This window comes from Ovis aries, chromosome 26 (assembly GCF_016772045.2).
Source record: "Ovis aries strain OAR_USU_Benz2616 breed Rambouillet chromosome 26, ARS-UI_Ramb_v3.0, whole genome shotgun sequence".
Classification (NCBI taxonomy): Eukaryota; Metazoa; Chordata; class Mammalia; order Artiodactyla; family Bovidae; genus Ovis; species Ovis aries.
The window spans coordinates 12,978,335-12,998,624 of NC_056079.1; the positions used below are offsets into that span (position 1 = coordinate 12,978,335).

At 46.8% G+C, this 20,290-nt stretch overlaps 1 protein-coding gene across 13 annotated transcripts in view; it reads left to right on the forward strand.

Annotated features, from left to right (window-relative positions):
* The window catches only part of TENM3 (teneurin transmembrane protein 3), a 2,757,765-nt gene extending 2,739,507 nt beyond the window's left edge, over window positions 1-18,258 (forward strand). For all 13 annotated transcript variants that reach the window (XM_060406900.1, XM_042241437.1, XM_042241441.1 and 10 more), the window contains 4 exons: window positions 3,485-3,781; window positions 6,763-8,374; window positions 11,923-12,053; window positions 14,684-18,258. In XM_060406900.1, coding sequence (XP_060262883.1) covers window positions 3,485-3,781; window positions 6,763-8,374; window positions 11,923-12,053; window positions 14,684-15,439 — 2,796 coding nt within the window. In that variant the 3' untranslated portion in view covers window positions 15,440-18,258. The remainder of the gene's footprint in view (window positions 1-3,484; window positions 3,782-6,762; window positions 8,375-11,922; window positions 12,054-14,683) is intronic.
* Window positions 18,259-20,290: the final 2,032 nt, after the last annotated feature.

Below are 20,290 nucleotides of genomic sequence, written 5' to 3' on the forward strand. Positions count from 1 at the left end.
TTTCGAGGTGTTCCTATATGTGATGTGCTTGGTGTGGCGGCTCACAGGATGGCCGTGTTAGACACTCTAGATGCTTCAGTGTGATATAGTCATAGTCCCAAACCAAGGAGATGAATCGGAAGCCCAGGAGCGGGGTGCAGGCCTGCAAAGAAGGGGTCCCAGACCTGTCTTTTGGCCCTTCTACCATCGCTAGTCCAACAGTCCTACCAGATCTGCAGGACAGATGTTCTGTTATGCTCGATCCAGAGGAAACACTGTGGAGACAAGGAGAAATCAGGAAGGTGGTAAAGATCCGAGATACAAATTTAGATGAATGCAAGTAAATCACAAAAAGGTGGGGCAAGGCTGTGGGCCGCACCATCCGCAGACGCTCACTACACAGGCGGTCTTGCTTGGCTGTTCACAGCCTGGAATAACCCCGAGGAAGGGCAAAAGAGGGCAAACCTAAACACTCTGGGGCTTATGTTTCCCTCCCAAGTCACGATGTGAGAAACACAAGAGCCCTCAGAAAGCTTTTAAGTTGTGTAAAGCCGCTTCTTCAGGCATCACTTGTGTGCTCAGTCGTGTCCGACCCTTTACGACCCCGTGGACTGCAGCCCGCCAGGCTCCTCTGTCCATGGGGATTTCCCAGGCAAGAATACTGCAGTGGGTTGCCATGCCCTCCTCCAGGGGATCTTCCCAGCCAGGGATCAAACCCCAGTCTCCCGCATTGCAGGCACATTCTTTACCATCTGAGCCACGAGGGAAGCTCAGGCATCATAAGTGTGCAAATAAAAGCTGAAGAGCTGAATTCTGCCAGTCCAGTATTGAGTTAATTTGATATCAAATCAAATCTGTAAATTTGTAGACTTCAAAATGTATCTTTGTAACATTAGCCAGTAGCTTCCTTCCAGGGTACACAAAGCATTCGGCAAGCGGTGCCTTCATCAGGCTTTTTCCAAGAGAAACTTGTAAAGTCTCAACAGAATTCACAGAAGGCTGAGCTACTAATCTGCAGACACTTCCACTTGGGAAAACGGAAGCCCAGAAAGCCTTCAGCTGGCGGGTCAGAATCATATAAAATGATAGCTCTGAGAAACTGTTCCAAAGAGAAGGGAAGGGTCAGTATATATGTGACTTTGGAGAAGGGGTATACAATACATGCAGTCAAGCACATATTTTTCCAGAAGGTTTCTGTCAGTCACAAAGAGCAGACGTCACCATGAAGGAATTTAGTGCTTTTCTAGATATGCAAAGCATTGGGTTCCTGAAATCAGCCCCTGAGAGTGTCTTTCTGAATACCTGTCCTGCCAGCTTTTCCAGGACACAGTGTCTCATTTCTGCTCTCCACGCTGAACTCCTTTCAGGAGATGTTGAAGGTCAGAAGCTGAAGTAGCACATGATTTAATCCTTGTAAGAGGTAGATGGCAAATGCCCAGGGTTTCCCTAGGGACTCAGACCATAAAGGATATGCCTGCAATGTGGGAGACCCAGGTTCAATCCCTGGACTGGGAAGATCTCCTGGAGAAGGGCATGGCAAGCTGTTGCAGTATTCTTGCCTGGAGAATCCCATGGACAGAGGAGCCTGGCAGGCTACAGTCCATGGGGTCGCAATGAGTTGGACATGACCGAGCAACTAACACATACACATGGCAAGTACTAATTTGTAGTTGACACTCCATTCCGACCTCTTTATTTACAGAGAGACGAAACAGACTCTGAGGGCCACGAGCCCAGAGTTGTGCAGCTCCTAGACCCTGTGGGTGTGGAAATGGGGCTTTCAGATTCTCAGGTTCCTCCTCCAACGCACACACATACCCATACCAACGCTAACCAGTTGCCCTGTGGTCCAGAGTTGTTTTCTTTTTCCTACATCATGTGTGGGTGCTAAGTGGCTTCAGTCATGTCCGACTCTGTGACCCTAGGGACCATAGCCCACCAGGCTCCTCTGTCCAAGGGATTCTCCAGAATACCGGAGTCGCCATGCCTTCCTCCAGGGCATCTTCCTGACCTAGGGATCCACAATGACAGAACCGAAAAATTAAGCTCTCCTAACTTCATCCGGGCTCCGCTCTCTCGTAGGCTGTGGATCATCTCTCTGGACATTTCTTCCCCCAAAATCACTTTGCCTTTAGACATAAACTTCTTTTCAGCTGGTATCTTTATCTTTCTATGGACTTCACAATACTCCCCTTGAAGAGCTAATTGGAAGAGTTCAAATAAAAGCTTAAGGAGTATTTTTTCATGGGTCTTGTTTAATGGCCATGATAGAAGACACAAATGTTTATCCCAGATTTTACATAAATATACATGTATCTTTTATAGGTACGTAAATATGTATTTACATGTATTGGTGTGGTATGTGTATGTGGTGGTGTTCATTTGCTCTGTTGTGAACTTTTTGACCCCATGGACTGTAGCCCACCAGGCTCCTCAGCCCATGGGATTTCCCAGGTAATAATATTGGTGTGTGTGTGTATATATAAGTGATCAACTGGAGCTGTCATTTTGAAGGTTCTAGCTAGGACATGGTCATTTAAGGTTAAGATTTTCCCATTTAACTTGTAACAGTCTGAGCAGTTGAGGAGCATTTTGTTATGGAGAAGCCACCATTATCACAAAGGGGCAGTAGAAAATCAAAAGAATGGACTGGCCCTGGCCTTCTGCAAACCCTGTAGATCATGTATAAAGCAGAAGTTAACCAAGGCCACGTGTCCACCATAGCAACGAACGCCGGCTGGTGTGCACCGTGGATCACAGACAGTAAAGCCAGATGTAGTTGTGGATTCTGAGCGTGGCAGAGACCCCCACGGAGCTCCTAGGACAACATGGGGCTCGATTTGTAAAGTAAGCACGGTGGTCAGACTGTGTAGATGTGGGAGCGAAGGATCTGAAGTCCTTGCCAGTTAACCAGATGTTATCAAAGAAAAAGGCATTCCAAAAAATTGTGACATTTCAGCACTCAGCCCAAAGCGAGGATCGTGTTTGTAACCTCCTGCTATTTAAACTGATTAATAATTTACAGTAATGTGGACTCCAGCTTCTACTTAACTGTTCTTCAAAGGGCTGGAATCACATTTACCACCGTTTTATTTAATGTAGCCATGATTAATCTAGTGAGCAGTTATTTCCCAGTGTCTTCTGGGAGGGCGGGGCTTTGAGTAATTTGCAGCGATGTCAGGCTTACCACCTTCCTATCTTCTGAGCAAACTTGAAAGTAAATACATCTCGGCATTTTTCTTATCAGTTGCTTAAGTTTACAAAATTTAATTGAAAGGGTTTTGAACAAATGCCAGGCTGTCTCTCTGCTTAATGAAACCTTTTAAAAGAGGAGTTAATCTACTGCCTTGCACTTGTACCCAAGAAGTTGCTAAATTAATTTACTGACAAAGAGAATCAATCATCATAAATGGTGTTTAAACAATAGCAGGGACCCTGAAGAGTAATAAGGGGCTGGTATTGGGACAGCATGATTTATTTTATCATCTTGTTTGTGTTGTACCAGGTTAATGGCAGAAACCTCCTTTCAGTTGACTTTGATCGAACGACAAAGACGGAGAAGATCTATGATGACCACCGTAAATTTCTCCTGAGGATCGCCTACGACACGGCAGGGCACCCGACTCTCTGGCTGCCGAGCAGCAAGCTGATGGCCGTCAATGTCACCTATTCGTCCACGGGTCAAATTGCCAGCATCCAGCGAGGAACCACCAGCGAGAAAGTCGATTATGACGGACAGGGAAGGATTGTGTCCCGGGTTTTTGCTGACGGTAAAACCTGGAGTTACACATACTTGGAAAAGGTACGCTGCACCCAGAGAGGAAACATAGGAAAGCAATGATTGGTCTTTTCCAGCGTGCAAATTGCCCGGACGCACAGTGGGGAAGGGCGGGGCAGGAGGCGGGGCCACCGGTACTTGACTGAGTTCCATTTACTATTCTGAGCATCCATATGTAAGTCACAGCCTTAGAGCACGGAGGAATCTGCGCATCAGCCACGGTGTTTCTCCTTAGTACAGTTTGGCTCTCTGAGACCCTTTTACATGACTTACGCTGTAAACAAACACCACCACCGCCCACCTGCCAAGCTCATCCGTGGACAACATTCACAGATTAGACCTTGAGCTTGTAAGTCATTTGTAAATCATCTCAGCACGAGCTTTTTCGTTTCAGAAAGCGCCTTACACATTCGCACAGTTAAAGCTGTCAGGTATGTGTCGTTCCTGGCAGAGCTTCGACATAACGGTAAAAAGCCCATAGATCCTATTTATGCATCAGTAACCGAAAGAAGCCAGTTTCTTAAGCAAGCCACATTTCTGGGCTTCCGGGCTCTCTCCCCTTTCGTCTGCACTGAAAGGGAACCCATGCTTAAGACAGTAACATGCTACCAAAAAAGATGCATTTCCACGTGTGCAGGGCGCCAGGTTTCAGGTAGTGACCAGGGTTAAAAGGGAATGAAAGCAAAAGGAGGTATGGGGAGGACCACCTCCTTGTAATTCCTTTCTGAAAGAGACAGAATCCTGCAGAGAGCATCTTCATGAGGGGTTTCATTCCCCTTTGAGATGAAGGTTCGCCCTGGTTTTGAGTTCGGTGCCTCCCATTGCTCCCAGTGAACTTCTCCACCAGCAGCCACAGGGCCACTGAGGCACAAGTGCCGCTCGCAAGCTCAGACTGCCCTTCCTCGACTGTGCGGAGTGACCTCTGTCCTCCACACACTCACATCTGCATCGCTGTGCCCCTCACGCACCCCATCTTGCTCTCCCCCAGAGGTGCTCTGGACCAGCCTCGTGCATGTAAGTCAGCTCAGATAATTCTAGACGAACTATACACAGACTCCTCTTCCTAAAGACCTGGTCAAGGAACTAAGATCTCTTGGCCAAAAATAAATTAATAAAATAAATTCCCGGACCCCCGACACTGAGAGTAGTGACCGTAATGTGACTGAAAAATCTTTAAAGGAAGCCAAGGGGCATACCATTGATAAGAGCCGCTGTCAAAGTGACCCAGCCGTAACAGAGATCACCTTCACGTATCGACAGGGGTCAGAAAAGCCAATGAGCACGTTCTCAGTATCTCTCCCAAATCCCTAAAACCCACCCAAACCATTTCCATTTCCTCACCAGGACAGGCATCCTAAGCCAACATGTATTCATGGCAAAGCAAGTAATATTTTACTACCTACGTGATTCTGCTACTGCTGCTAAGTCACTTCAGTCGTGTCCAACTCTGTGTGACCCCATAGATGGCAGCCCACCAGGCTCCCTGTCCCTGGGATTCTCCAGGCAAGAATACTGGAGTGGGTTGCCATTTCCTTCTCCAGTGCTTGAAAGTGAAAAGTGAAAGTGAAGTCACTCAGCTGTGTCCGACTCCTAGTGACCCCATGGACTACAGCCTACCAGGCTCCTCTGTCCATGGGATTTTCCAGGCAAGAGTACTGGAGTGGGGTGCCATTGCCTTCTCCATACGTGATTCTAAGTGACTGCCAACAGGGTTCTGTGAATTCAGCAACGGTCCAGGCCTTCCTTGGAAGAACTCAAACCGTTAGCAACAAGTCTCAAGACACTGGTCACACAACCTGCACACAAAAATTGCCCCCAGATGTGTCCATGGAGGAGATCCTGCAGAAGCCTGAGTCAGACAAACTGCATTTGAAAAACAGCAGACGATAGGAGAAGCAGTAAGCCTAGACAAGGGGTTATGCGCTTTTATGTCAAAAGCAAAGAGTACATCCCGGTGTCAGGGGGAGAGGAGAGGGGGATCAGCTCCTAGTCTGACCATCCACCCAGTTCAGCCATCACTCCATTTGGTCTAACAGGGTTTAGAGGGAGCCTCCCAGAGGAAAGAACCGCCCGCTCTCTGTACCACTGCAGAGCTACCAAACCAGCCTCCGGGTTGACATCTCCCTTGGCCTAATAAACTGTCTTTTGTCATTCTGAAATCACTTGAAGAATAAGCCAAGCTTACGTTGAGTCATATATTTATTCACCTCATAACTTAGCACCCAAGCAGTGTATAGCCCAGAAACCATCCTTACTGCACCTAAGGGACAAGTCAGATTTGGTTCTTACAAAAGGAAATTTCAGAATGCAGATTTCATTGTCATTTCAGATGTCATGTAAAGAATTTGCAAACAGAAAACCATCTCTGGATCCATATTCCTAATGAGAGCATTGACAGCTCTTGTTCACCAAGCGATTAACCAAGCAGTGTTGCTGATGATGCTTTATGTACACACAGTCCCTTTAGGGGCTAATTTTATATCTCTTCTTTATAAAATAAATATTTTGAATGCTTTGCTCCTCCTCCAAGTCCACTGGAAATTCAAGCATGATTTGAATGGCTCTTCCATGAAATGTTTGGGGAAAAGCCACCTTACTAAATAATTGCTAATTATGGACAGGACTGCACTTCCCATATGCTGTTTTCCCCATGAAATATTGTCTTTGAAGCAGCTTTGCTCATGCTTGTATTATGACTTATCCAGATCCATTGACAATCTGCTGCTTGGCTGTGAATGCCGGATACAAAAAAAAAAAAAAAAAGTCTGATCCTGACAGCCCATTATGAGAGTTGAGGCACTCAGTGCGAAACCGCTGGCAATTAAGCATCCAGGCAAATTAGGCAGGAAATCGTTAAGGACAGGGAAGGTCAAGGAGAACTCAATTAAAACAAAAATCATTTTCTCAGGCGGACTATTTTTGCGTCTTTGTGGTCACTACATCTACTTTTACTTCCCGCCCCCTCATTCGCAAATATCTGCTAATGGCATGCTCCCTCTTTGCAGTCCATGGTGCTTCTGCTCCATAGCCAGCGGCAGTACATCTTTGAATACGACATGTGGGACCAGCTCTCTGCCATCACCATGCCCAGCGTGGCTCGCCACACCATGCAGACCATCCGCTCCATCGGCTACTACCGCAACATATACAATCCCCCGGAGAGCAACGCCTCCGTCATCACCGACTACAATGAGGAGGGGTTGCTTCTGCAGACGGCTTTCCTGGGGACCAGCAGGAGGGTCTTATTCAAGTATCGAAGGCAGACCAGGCTCTCAGAGATCTTATACGACAGTACGCGGGTCAGTTTCACTTACGATGAGACGGCGGGAGTCCTCAAAACAGTAAACCTCCAGAGCGATGGTTTCATTTGCACCATTAGATACAGGCAGATCGGCCCCCTGATTGACAGACAGATCTTCCGCTTCAGCGAAGACGGGATGGTGAACGCGAGATTCGACTACAGCTATGACAACAGTTTTCGGGTGACCAGCATGCAGGGTGTTATCAATGAGACTCCCCTGCCCATTGACCTCTATCAGTTCGACGACATTTCGGGCAAAGTGGAGCAGTTCGGAAAATTCGGCGTCATCTATTACGATATTAACCAGATCATCTCCACAGCTGTCATGACTTACACAAAGCACTTTGATGCCCACGGCCGGATCAAGGAGATTCAGTATGAGATATTCAGGTCGCTCATGTACTGGATTACAATTCAGTATGACAACATGGGTCGGGTAACCAAGAGAGAGATTAAAATAGGGCCCTTCGCCAACACCACCAAGTACGCTTATGAGTATGACGTCGACGGACAGCTCCAGACGGTCTACCTGAATGAAAAAATCATGTGGCGTTATAACTACGACCTGAATGGGAATCTCCACTTGCTGAATCCGAGTAGCAGCGCGCGGCTGACCCCGCTCCGCTATGACCTGCGAGACAGGATCACCCGGCTGGGTGACGTTCAGTACCGGTTGGATGAGGATGGGTTCCTGCGCCAGAGAGGCACCGAGATCTTCGAGTACAGCTCCAAGGGCCTTCTGACCCGCGTCTACAGTAAAGGCAGCGGCTGGACGGTGATCTATCGTTACGATGGCCTGGGGAGGCGCGTGTCCAGCAAGACCAGTCTGGGACAGCACCTGCAGTTTTTCTATGCGGACCTCACTTACCCCACCAGAATTACTCATGTCTACAACCACTCGAGTTCAGAGATCACCTCCCTCTATTATGATCTCCAAGGACATCTCTTTGCCATGGAAATCAGCAGCGGGGATGAATTCTACATCGCATCAGACAACACAGGGACACCCCTGGCTGTTTTCAGTAGCAACGGGCTTATGCTCAAACAGATTCAGTACACCGCCTATGGTGAGATCTATTTCGACTCCAATATTGACTTCCAGCTGGTAATTGGATTTCACGGTGGCTTGTATGACCCACTCACAAAATTAATCCATTTTGGAGAAAGGGATTATGACATTTTGGCAGGACGGTGGACAACACCTGACATAGAAATCTGGAAAAGAATTGGGAAGGACCCAGCTCCCTTTAACCTGTATATGTTTAGGAATAACAACCCAGCAAGCAAAATCCATGATGTGAAAGACTACATCACAGGTAAGCAGAATTGTTTTTCCTTCAAGTACTGAGTTAATCACTGAATCCATAAAATAACTGCTGGGGGTTTAACTTGATGCCTTTCTCCTGCAAAATCAAATGTCTTTAAAAAAAAATCGAATGTCTAATGTTTTCAGTGAAACCAAGGAGAACCCAGTAGAGGGACACTGGGACATAGTCTGTTACTTCCTATTCTGCCAGCCAGCGCACAAGACCACAGATTTCCTGAAATGACATGGAATCTAGGCATGCCATTTGAAGGGAAGGGACATGGGGGGGGGTTGCGGAAAATATGACCTTGAAGCCCCCAAACTGGAGTTCCAATCTGAATGCCTCTCCAACAACAGGTCATGTGCCTTTTAGACAAGTCACATGACTTTATGAGTCTGTTTCCGCAACAATAAAATGGGGATAGCAATCCTACTTTGTGGTATAAAATACAATAACATGCAGTTCTGCTTTAAGAAGTAGTGGAAAAAAAGTGAAAGTGTTAGTCACTCAATGGTGTCCGACTCTTTGGACCACCATGGACTGTAGCCCACCAGGGTCCTCTGTCCATGGGATTCTCCAGGCAAGAATACTGGAGTGGGTAGCCATCCCCTTCTCCAGGGAATCTGCCCTACCCAGGGATCGAACCCAGGTCTCCTGCATTGCAGGCAGATTCTTTACCATCTGAGCCACCAGGGAAGCCCAAGCAAAACTCTAGTTCTCTGAAATAAGCTTCATTACTCTTTATTGAGGTAACACTGCTTTATAACATTGTATGTTTCATGTGTACAACATTACGTTTCTACTTCTGTATACACTACAGTGTACCATCCAAAACTTATTCAACATCTGTCACCAGAAAGCTGATGCCCTTAATCCACTTTGTCCTTCCCCCCATCTCCTTCCCCCCGGGTAGCCACTACTACTCCGGTCTCTACTGCATGCTTGGTTTGATCATTTGTTTCAGAGGAATTAGGGAAATACCCTGGGGGTCCAATGGTTAAGACTCTACACTTTTGCTGCTGGGGGCCCGGGGTTCAATCCCTGATCAGGAAACTAAGATCCCATACACCATGTGGTGCAGCCAAAAAAAAAAAAAATTATGCAAGTGAAATCATACAGTATTGGCCTTTCTCCATCTGACTTACTTCACTTTGCATAATACTCTCAAGATCCATCCATGTTGTTACAAATGGAAAGATTTTATTTTTTGCGACTAACATTCCATTGTGTGTGTAGGTATGTATAGGCATACACCGATTCTTCCTTATCCATTCATCTATGGATAAGCACTTAGGGCGTTTCCTTATCTTGACTATTGTAAGAATGCTTCAGTGAACACAGAGGAGCGTGTATCTTTTCAAATTAGTGTTTTTGCATTTGGGGGATAACTAGCCAGAAGAGAGACTGTTGGATCACATGGGAATTCGGGTCTTGGCTTTGTGAGGAGCCTCCATCCTGCTTTCCTTGGTGGCTGCACAAGTTTACGCTTCCACCCACAGTCCACAGGGCTTCCCTTCAGCGAGCAGAGATCTCCACTCATCCTCGGCCCCAGGGACGCTGAGCCCTTCTGTTTCCACTTTATTCCTGAGTTACACTGCCATAATTAACCCCCTTGTTTATGCTTCCTAGAGGAAGGTTATTCCCCGTTTTCTTTTTCTGTGTTTGGTTTGGTTTGGGGTTTCCTGTTTTGTTTTTGCCTCGTGTTAGATGCTCCGTCTGGCTGTCTCTCTCCTTGTTCAATATTTGAAGCATGCCAGGATGTTCTGTCTTCTCAGTTCTCAGTACAGCTCTCAAAATACTGCCCCTGTTCATTTCACATCTGCTTCCCGCTTCCGCAGACTGTCTCCAGCTTCGCCTAGCTCTCTCCCCAACGAACCCGCTCCAAGTCCCTGCTGTCAGCATCCTGACTCAGCAACACCCAAATGGGTATTCTCCTTCAGGGTTCCCCAGTACACATCTGCATTCATGTCCCAGTATCTGGGCACTAACCTTCAGCATGTTAAGAGCCTCTGATTTCTCACTGCTTCACAGACAGCGTTCATAGTAGGAGTACCTCTAACCCCATTCAAAAATTTCCTCTAAAACATAAACCATGCCCCCCTCCAATCTTATGCACATGCACACACATATATCACTTCTCTCCTACGCAACAAACTTGGGGTTTTTCTCTCTCCACCGCCACCACCACCAGCCTTCCATTTAAAATAGGGATGGGACTTCCCTAGTGGTTGAGTGGCTTAGAATTTGCCTCCCAGTGCAGGTGACTCTGGTTCGATTCCTGGTCGGGGAACCAGGATCCTGCATGCCCTGGCACAGCTAAGTCCTCTTGCCATAACTAGACAGCTCAGGCCACAGTGAAGGCTCTTGAGTGCCACAACCAAGACCAAATAAATAAATATTGGCCAAATAAATAAATATTTTTTTAATTTAAAAAAGAGGGAACATACCACTAAGTTTATAGCCTATATGATGCCTGCAGAAAGGGACCTGCCAGCCTGACAGAGAGGTGTGAGTTGGTGCCCTGGAGAAGGAATCAGGGAGCAAGTGACCTCCATCATTCCAACGAGCAGTCCCCCACTGCTTATTTAAGAGGTGTTGACAGTGGCTGCCCGAGAGGCTGGCAACCCACCGCTCCTGAATTCATCCTCTCCTAGCAACATGGACACCAGGGAATGCCACAGCAGCATTTTTTGAAAAACATCAAAAGAGAGATGGAACAGCATAAAATATATTAGGTGAAATGCAATTTCAAATTTTCCAGCAATGTGCTTAATATATAAAATAATCTACACCCAACTGTACTCATAAAGCTGCAAGCCTGCTGAGTAGTTCTGTAACAGTATAACCTCCAGAATAGAATAAAAGCTTTATTCTCAGTGTAATGGCTTTTGGAGTCACATGGCAATATTTTAAAATACCATCTTAAAGGTTTCCAGCTTCTCTCCCTTAAAAGTTTGTCTCCACCTGTGTGCAGTGAGCCTTTGAAGTCAGAACTGATGGGAATCAGAACTTCCGTGCCCTCGGCCAGCTTTTGGCATTCATCTTTGATTAAGAGTTGACTGTTGATTTTCATACACTCGATGTGGGGTTTTTATTAATAGAAAATGGGTGGTGGAAACTTGCATATCCTTGGGCAGCCACTTTGGAATGCTAATAACACAGGACTTCTAGTTAAGACCAGCCTTCACTAACTACAGATGTCATTTGTGTTCAACAACCATGTCTCTTTCACACTGCTAGGCATTGTTATTCAACTTTAAAAAAAAAAAAATACTTATTACCAGCACGGGTTGCAACTTCCAGGTGGGACTGGGTACCCATCTGTCTAAGTGAGTCTCTATTATCCACACTGTCTGTAGCCCTTGCCTCACTTCCTTCTGCTACTGAAGGTATTTTTACCATGTCTGAAAATAGTGTTTTTAATTGTAGGGCAGAGGCAAACAGGAGCTCTTGCTCAGGTTACCATTTGTGAAGGCGGGGTTTTCAGGTAAGGTTCTCAGGGTGGGAAAGCACAAAGTGAACTCGGAAGCCTTTCATTTTGGACCTTCTTTTCCTAGATGTTAACAGCTGGCTGGTGACCTTTGGCTTCCATCTGCACAATGCTATTCCTGGATTCCCTGTGCCCAAATTTGATTTAACGGAGCCTTCTTACGAACTCGTGAAGAGTCAGCAGTGGGATGATATACCGGTAAGAGACAAAAAGCGAAACTATGAAGGGTGACAAAGGGCTTGCCTGTGCCTTATAGTCCCCTGTTTAATCAGACTCCCTGGGGACCAAAGACTTTTTTTTTTTTTTGACTCAGGAAAGAAAGCACCACTTCTGTCTTGCATTTCTGTTCAGCAGACCAGGGGCCTGTGAAACAGGCTTCAGTCTGCTTTTAGTGATGCTAATAAAAACAGAAAGACATTATCAAACAGTAATAAAATATGAAAGCTCGTTGTTGAGTGCAGGGCTTCTACAGAGAACCCCAGGAATGCACATTTATAAGATTCGGGACCTTAAGGCAAAGATACAATAAACAGGAGGACAGGGAATTCATGTTACAAATTAGCAGCTCACCAACAATGCCACAAAGTTCTACTTCTTTAAAATGTTAGCCATGTTTTCAAGGGAAAAAGATTAAAAATAAAATGGCCTCCGGTAAAGCTCCACCTACCACTAGGTGTTTATGAAATTTTCCTGAAACTAACAGACCAGGAAGCCTGGAACCTTTCTGAGAAATAAAAGGAGAAAGAATGGAAAATTGCGAAATCAAAGCTGCCATTTCACAAAATGACACTTTTTAATTCCCACCATTCAGAGATCAGAAAGCAATGCAACAACAAAATATCAGAATTTCTAGCTTAAAGCAAAAATAATTAAAGATCAAGAAACTGGGTTACCCCATAATGATAAGAAGAGAGCACAGTGTTTCTTAGATTAATTTCCCCCCTTGAGCAATTTCCTATAATCGCAATAACTCAAAACAAAAAGGCAAGCCTGGCTAAAACACACATACACATACACACAAAGCCAATACCTCTGCTTTCTGGTACATGTTTCATACTTAACTTAAAAGCAGTTCCTTTCTCAGATGTCACCTTCACATTTAAAAGGCAAAACCCATTCAGTTTCTGGGACCTGGGAGCCATTTTAACATTGCTAATTGCAAATATACCTGCACTGATCAAGTGCCATGAAGACATCCCTAAGTTTGCTAATACCTTTGAGCAGCTAATAACTGCAGATGACTTTCCAACATGTCTGAAAACAGTTAAGTCATACTGTACAAATGGATTTGCCACCTTTTTTCCTAGGCAGCCTTTTCCATACAGTTCAGGTTCTCTGTCACAAGAAGTGCACCATAAGGACAGCTTAGGGAATCGCCAGCAAAGACATCAAGGATGCCTGGAGAATAGAAAACAAATGTGTCTTTCACCGCTGCAAACGAAACACGTGCTTCCAATTGGGGAAAATGCTGGCCAGAGGAACATCTGGTAGTCTAAGAGATGCCTAAGATGTCCCCAATTTAAAACCCTTGTGAATGCAGAAGGCCCACTGTCCCTCAGTCTGCAAAAAACAAATGTTTTCCTAAAGCGATAAACACTCGTTGACAGCTGTCCGCCCACTGTGTGCTCATCCTGGCCCATTTCAGTCCGTCAGTTATACAGTCAAATTCAGCTGAAAGCTCTGTTCACCGGGAGACAGTACAGAGTTTACCTAAATTAAAGCACACGCCTGTAAGTAAATTAAAAGCATGTGCTTTAAAGTGGGACTTTAGCTTAAAGTGGGACTGGGTGATCCAACTGGAGCCCCCCCAGGCTTTGCAACCTTCCTCTGCATTTTGGCACTTTCTCACCAACCTATGGAGAAAACTGGGAAGGACCATCTGGTAAGCTGGTTCCCCAAATGGGGTGAGCCTGGGAAAAGGGTATCTAGAAACAGAAAGAGAAAAGGCAAAAACCTGAATATTTTGCCCACCTTCATGTGTGCGGACTAAGTCGCTTCAGTCTTGTAGCTGCTTTGCAACCTTTTGGACTGTAGCCCACCAAGTTCCTCCGTCTGTGGGATTTCCAGGCAAGAACACTGGAGTGGGTTGCCATGCCCTCCTTCAGGGGATCTTCCTGGCACATGGATCTGAACCCAAGTCTCCTGCAAATCCTGCATTGCATGCGAATTCCTTACCACTGAGCCACCAGGGAAGCCCATTTCACCCACATTAGAAACTAAAAAACTCTTGACACATACCTGATGGAGTTACCTTTTTTTTACCTTTCAAAACATATTGGGATCAACTTGAGGGCAGCAGGGTCTTGAGTGCATTCCTCCCCCCAGGGTTTTTTAGCCTTTTCATTTCTAAAGAACCTGCTGCTGCTGCTGCTGCTGCTGCTGCTGCTGCTGCTGCTAAGTCGCTTCAGTCGTGTCCGACTCTGTGAGACCCCATAGACGGCAGCCCACTAGGCTCCCCCGTCCCTGGGATTCTCCAGGCAAGAACACTGGAGTGGGTTGCCATTTCCTTCTCCAATGCATGAAAGTGAAAAGTGAAAGTGAAGTCACCCAGTCATGTCCGACTCTTAGGGACCCCATGGTCTGCAGCCTACCAGGCTCCTCCGTCCATGGGATTTTCCAGGCAAGAGTACTGGAGTGGGGTGCCATTGCCTTCTCCGTCTAAAGAACCTACTGAGGTTTCAATCAACAACCCCCCGCCACCCCCCGCCCCACTCCCCCGCGTTTCATTTCTGCCCAGAACTGGAGCACCCCCCGGAAGCCTGGCTCCCTGGGGCCAGAAGAGCCCGACTGTTCTCTAACCCATCCTGTGGGTCTGTTTCTCTCTGCAGCCCATTTTTGGAGTCCAGCAGCAAGTGGCGAGGCAGGCCAAGGCCTTCCTGTCCCTGGGGAAGATGGCCGAGGTGCAGGTGAGCAGGCGCAAAGGCAGCGGCGCGCCGTCGTGGCTATGGTTCGCCACGGTCAAGTCGCTGATCGGCAAGGGCGTCATGCTGGCCGTGAGCCAGGGCCGCGTGCAGACCAACGTGCTGAACATCGCCAACGAGGACTGCATCAAGGTGGCGGCCGTGCTCAACAACGCCTTCTACCTGGAGAACCTGCACTTCACCATCGAGGGCAAGGACACGCACTACTTCATCAAGACCAGCACGCCGGAGAGCGACCTGGGCACTCTGCGGTTGACCAGCGGCCGCAAGGCGCTGGAGAATGGCATCAACGTGACCGTGTCACAGTCCACCACCGTAGTCAACGGCAGGACTCGCAGGTTCGCCGACGTGGAGATGCAGTTCGGCGCGCTGGCACTGCACGTGCGCTACGGCATGACCCTGGACGAGGAGAAGGCGCGCATCCTGGAGCAGGCGCGGCAGCGCGCGCTCGCCCGGGCCTGGGCGCGCGAGCAGCAGCGCGTGCGCGACGGCGAGGAGGGCGCGCGCCTCTGGACGGAGGGCGAGAAGCGGCAGCTGCTGAGCGCCGGCAAGGTGCAGGGCTACGACGGGTACTACGTACTCTCGGTGGAGCAGTACCCCGAGCTGGCCGACAGCGCCAACAACATCCAGTTCCTCCGCCAGAGCGAGATCGGCAAGAGGTAACCCCCGGGCCGGCGGCAGGGAGGCGCGCGCCGCCGCCACCACCCCTGCGGGGACTGAGCCGGCGGGGCACCACTTGCCCCTCCAGCCCCAGCACCGCCCCATTCCCCCACCTCTGCTCAGATCTGTCTGTAGCACAATCCGAGGGGGACTCTCCGGCACCGAAGAGCCTTCCGGGAGAATCAGACTGCTATTTTAAAAAATCTACAAAAAGAAAACAAAAGACTTCCTTCTGAATGACCTTAAAAGGTGATCGGCTTTAAAGAATATGTTTACATATGCATATCGCTGCACTCAGTTGGACTGAAAGTATTCCAAGGAAAAACAGATCATTAAAGAAAGTGGCCCAAACCTTTTGCTTCTGGGCCATCTTGTTCTCTGAGGCACTGTATCTGACGAAGGTAGAAAGGCATACAGTGTTTCCAGGTATTACCGTTGTCGACCTTTGCTTACAAAAAAGTAGTCTCTCTGCATAGGATGTGATAAATATCTGTTAATTTTAAAATGTGGGGCAAAGTTACTGTTTCTAGACAACCCAACTGCTTTCCCTGTGCTGGTTTGTAAAAGGACATTGGCACATGTGACTTCTGCTGCCAGGGCGGGGATTTCTAAGGAATTTTACAATGCTTATGTGGTTTGCCTTGGGGGGAAGAAAACTGGCAAATAGAACCCTTGTCACTGATAAGCAAAGGAAACCCTGATTTTTTTGTAAATTATGTGAGACAAGTTGTTTATGGATTTTTATATGAATTACAATTTACTGTACATCAGATATTAGTCTCAGAGGAGTTAATTTATGTAAAGTGTTTAAAAAGTTTATACTTAAAAAATAAAACGATAAAAACATGTGAACTGTGTGATTTTTTTAAAAGGATTGCACCTTTTGTTATCTGTTATAGCTGTACAGTATAAATTATTATATTGTAGAGATATAACGACTTATGCCTATAATGTCCAGAAGTGTTAATATTTTTGTATTAGGTTTAAAAAAAAAAAACGTGCAACTTTCTATCACTAGATGGATAGACTGTGCGATCCTACGTGGGTGGCTAATCAGAGACCTTCTCCTTTCTCCTCCTCCTCTTTTTCATCAGGCCAGTGTCCTCAACCATTATCAGCTAAGAGGCACGGTAGAAAACGAAGGCTGGTGGAATGTAACGGAAGCCACGAAACACAAACCCAAAAATACATAAAACAGCGCAGGAGGCACTGTCCCTCTCTCCGCCCCTAAAAAGTCTATGGGGGAGTTGATACCATTAACCCCAGGGTTTTACTGTTACCTTCCTGGGAGCCTCTTTTCATGATGGAGGCGCAAGAGCCCCATCAGATGCTTTGTGAGCAGGAAAGGAGCTGATGTAGTTAGTCGTCACCTTAAGCATGTCTTAAGATCTCCGCAAGCTAGCGGAAACCGAGCAGCGTGAGACATCCAGACAGGGAAGGTCAGGGTCACTCAGCTAGTCTCGAGTTTGGACCCTCAGGTCACAAAGAGGGACGTAAAGGGGAGATCAAAAGCTCCTGTAAGCCCAGATGACCCAGCCAACTCGGAGCTGGTTTGAATGGCAGCCTCTGCTCCATCTCGGGGAAGCTAGGGGTGGCGGTCCGCTGGAAGTGAGCTGAGAGCTGTGCCCTCCTACCGCCCGCGTGCAGGTGCGCCAAGCATCTGCACTTCCTTGCGGCTCAGCCACTCTGGCACGTCTCTTTCGTGAGCACTAAATTCAGCCACAAAAATATTTTTAGAAAATCTTTCTCAGTTCATCGAGCTATAGTACACACTGTTTTCCTCTATGTACAATGGTGATAAAACTTAGCAAGTGAACATGTCGTAAATATAAAGGTTCAAGTGATGTATTGAAAATTAATTTTCTAACTGCTTTGTATGTATCACATACTCTAAATTGCACAGTAGGCGTGTTTATTAAACAGATGGGCTGGGAAAGTTTCAAAATAGCTACTGAATTTACAGTATCAGTGCTATTACTGTCTTTGTGTATTTGGTAGAGCATACCGAAGTAATTAATCTTCTAATGAATGCTGATATTTTATTAGAATGAAAGCACAGATTAGCAGTAATATTTTTTATCCTGGAAATCCTCTGGCGAGTATTATGAAGCCCCAGTTTAGACAACTCTGAGATTTCAAACCACACAAACATGGCTCTGTTTTACATTTTATTTTCTAACTGTTAACTTAGGTGTTTGCAGTTCTGTTCCATGGCATTTCTGCAGGGCTGTATTTAGCATGCTGTAAGTACTTTTGGTTGAAATAGGCTCTGAGTCTACATTCTCAGAAATATTTCAGATGTATTGACCATGAAAAAAGCTTGTACCACATGACGGAAGTGAAATCATAACCTTATCCTCCTCTTGACGTGGACTGGTCCTTCACACTGGCACCGATAAATAACAGATTTGGAGTCTTCTCCTGGTGCTTATTTTAGGTGAAGTCAAATCAACCCAATTAGTGTCTTGTTAGTGGGTATAATGAGCCTATTTCTTTCTAAAAAGACTTGTGATCTGGACATGCTTTTACAAGAAATAGTGACCTTGGGGAATATGTAAACAAAAGACCTTTTTCTAAGAGTTGGGAGGGTGGGAAGGGGCTGTATAATGAGAAGAATTAGCTTACAAAAAAAGAAATTGATATTCAAAGTATTTTAGGCAAAGCCAGTCAAAATGCTTTCATGATATTTTGAGATGTAAATTTTGTCTGATTTGTATTGTTCTTTTCATTTGCCTTCTTAACTTTATATGTGACCTGAATTTTCCATAACTTGATGACTATAGATTGCATCTAGGCATTCCAATAAAAGCCAACCCAATGTGTGTGTGTTTTATATATATTTTTTAAAAATATCTTGGGCCAGCCAGGATTCCTTTTGTGTTTTGGGGGTGGAAGATGCAAATAGATGCAGTTGTTGGGGTACTGATTTCTCTGCAACCCAGTTGATCATACCTTTTATTTTCTTTTCTAATTGTGGTGTCCGCTGGCCAGACAGCCTGTTCATCAGTGTGCAATTCACAGAAAACTCTGTCCATGGCCTAGTTTAGAAAAAACGTTAAATGTACCCTTACAAAGCCAAACCTTATCACCGTGAAGGAGGAGGAGGAAAAAGATGCTGCCCATTACTCCTTGAGAGCAGGCCCCATTCCTGTGATCCTGGCAATAAGTGCTTAATTAAAACACTTGATTAGAATAATCAGTTTGGGCCTGATAGTCTCCTAGCCTCCTGGAGATGTCTAAATCTACATATAGACCGCCTGATTAGGGGATGCTTAGATCAGCAGTTTCAGCCTGGCCAGCCAAGGCTTTGATTTTAGTCTGAAAAGGCAGGCTTCATCATACTTGCTTTGTAGTGACAACCTCAACCTGATAACATGTTGATCCAGGAAGAATCAGGTCACTCCACTCAGCCAAAGGGTCTGTTTTTTTTTTTTTTCTCCTCTTATTAGAGATTAACCCTCAAATGAGGGGGGGGGGGCACAAAAACACACGCGAATTGCTGCTTTCATTTTCCACACCACTTTCCCCAGAGGTCATGTCTGAATGAATGCAAAGAAAAATGTAGGCAAAAATTGTTTCTTTGTAGCAGAATTTTCTGGGCATGGAATACGCAGCTGCGCCTCCTGTGAGATGCGCCTTCAGATGTTAACGTGCTGCACACGTGACATAATCACTGGATGTGGTTTTAAGTGACGGACCCACACATACGTATGACGCCTTCTCTAAACACCAGTCCCCAAGCACTTTAAAGATGATGGGAGGTTTCTGTCTTTGATGCCGCCCTAACCATGCCCACCACACTCTCTGTGGACCACCTTTTCCTTCTCCTTCTGTCTTAGCCTGCTCCCAAACGAAGCTGCTTCTCTCACCTGCTGAGCAGGAAATCTGTTATGCGAGATGCTCTAGAATTGGAGGACTCTGAAAGAGGCAGCAGGAGGGCGCTGGTCCACATCGCACCCTGTCTGTGGCCAAAGCCACCTGGGCAGCGCCCACAGCAGCACGCTTGCCTGAGTTCAGAGGAGGAGGAGGTCCCCTTGGGCCAGAATCTGCCTCCCTGCCCGCCTGGGTTGCTATCTGCGCTCCTGCGGAGTGGAGTCGGCCCACCCAGGGGCAGCCTTGAAGGGCCACAGAGCTCTTCCCAGTCCTCCGGTACCCAGATTCCACCCCACTTTCCTTCCAAGAGGGGAGCTGACTCCAGCACCCTGTGAAATGCATTAAATTCTAGAAGTGGGAGCCGAAAGGCACTTAGAGACGTGTGAGCGAGTTGCCCAGGTTCACAGAGGTGGCTCAAACCCAGGTGAACAGAGATGCCAGCTAGTACCCTCCACTGTAGCCCACAGACTCCCAGGAACGTGCGTGCTCAGTCATGTCCGACTCTTTGCAACCCTATGGACCGTAACCCTCCAGGCTCCTCTGTCCCTGGGATTCTCCAGGCAAGAATACTGGAGTGGGTTGCCACGCCCTCCTCCCAGGATCTTCTCAACTCAGGGATCAAACCCGTGTCTCACGTCCCCTGCATCGGCAGGTGCATGTTTACCACTGGCGCCACCTGGGAAGCCCCCTCCCGGCACCACCACCCAGGAAATGCGACAGACACGCCTTGCCACCACCAGTCCCTCGGGGCATGAGTCTTTCCAAAGCTGCCATAATTCAGAGTCCTGACAAGCGTTTTTCAATATATAAAGATGCCCTAGACCCTCCGACAGGGCACATGTGTTGAGTTCCCCACCACCTGCCAATATTTCCAGCTCCTCAGCCGGCCTCACCTTGGATGAGAAAGTCTGCCATGCGGTGTTAATGACTTCCTCACTTCTAAAGCGATTTATAAAAGAAAGACCATAGATTTGCATACAC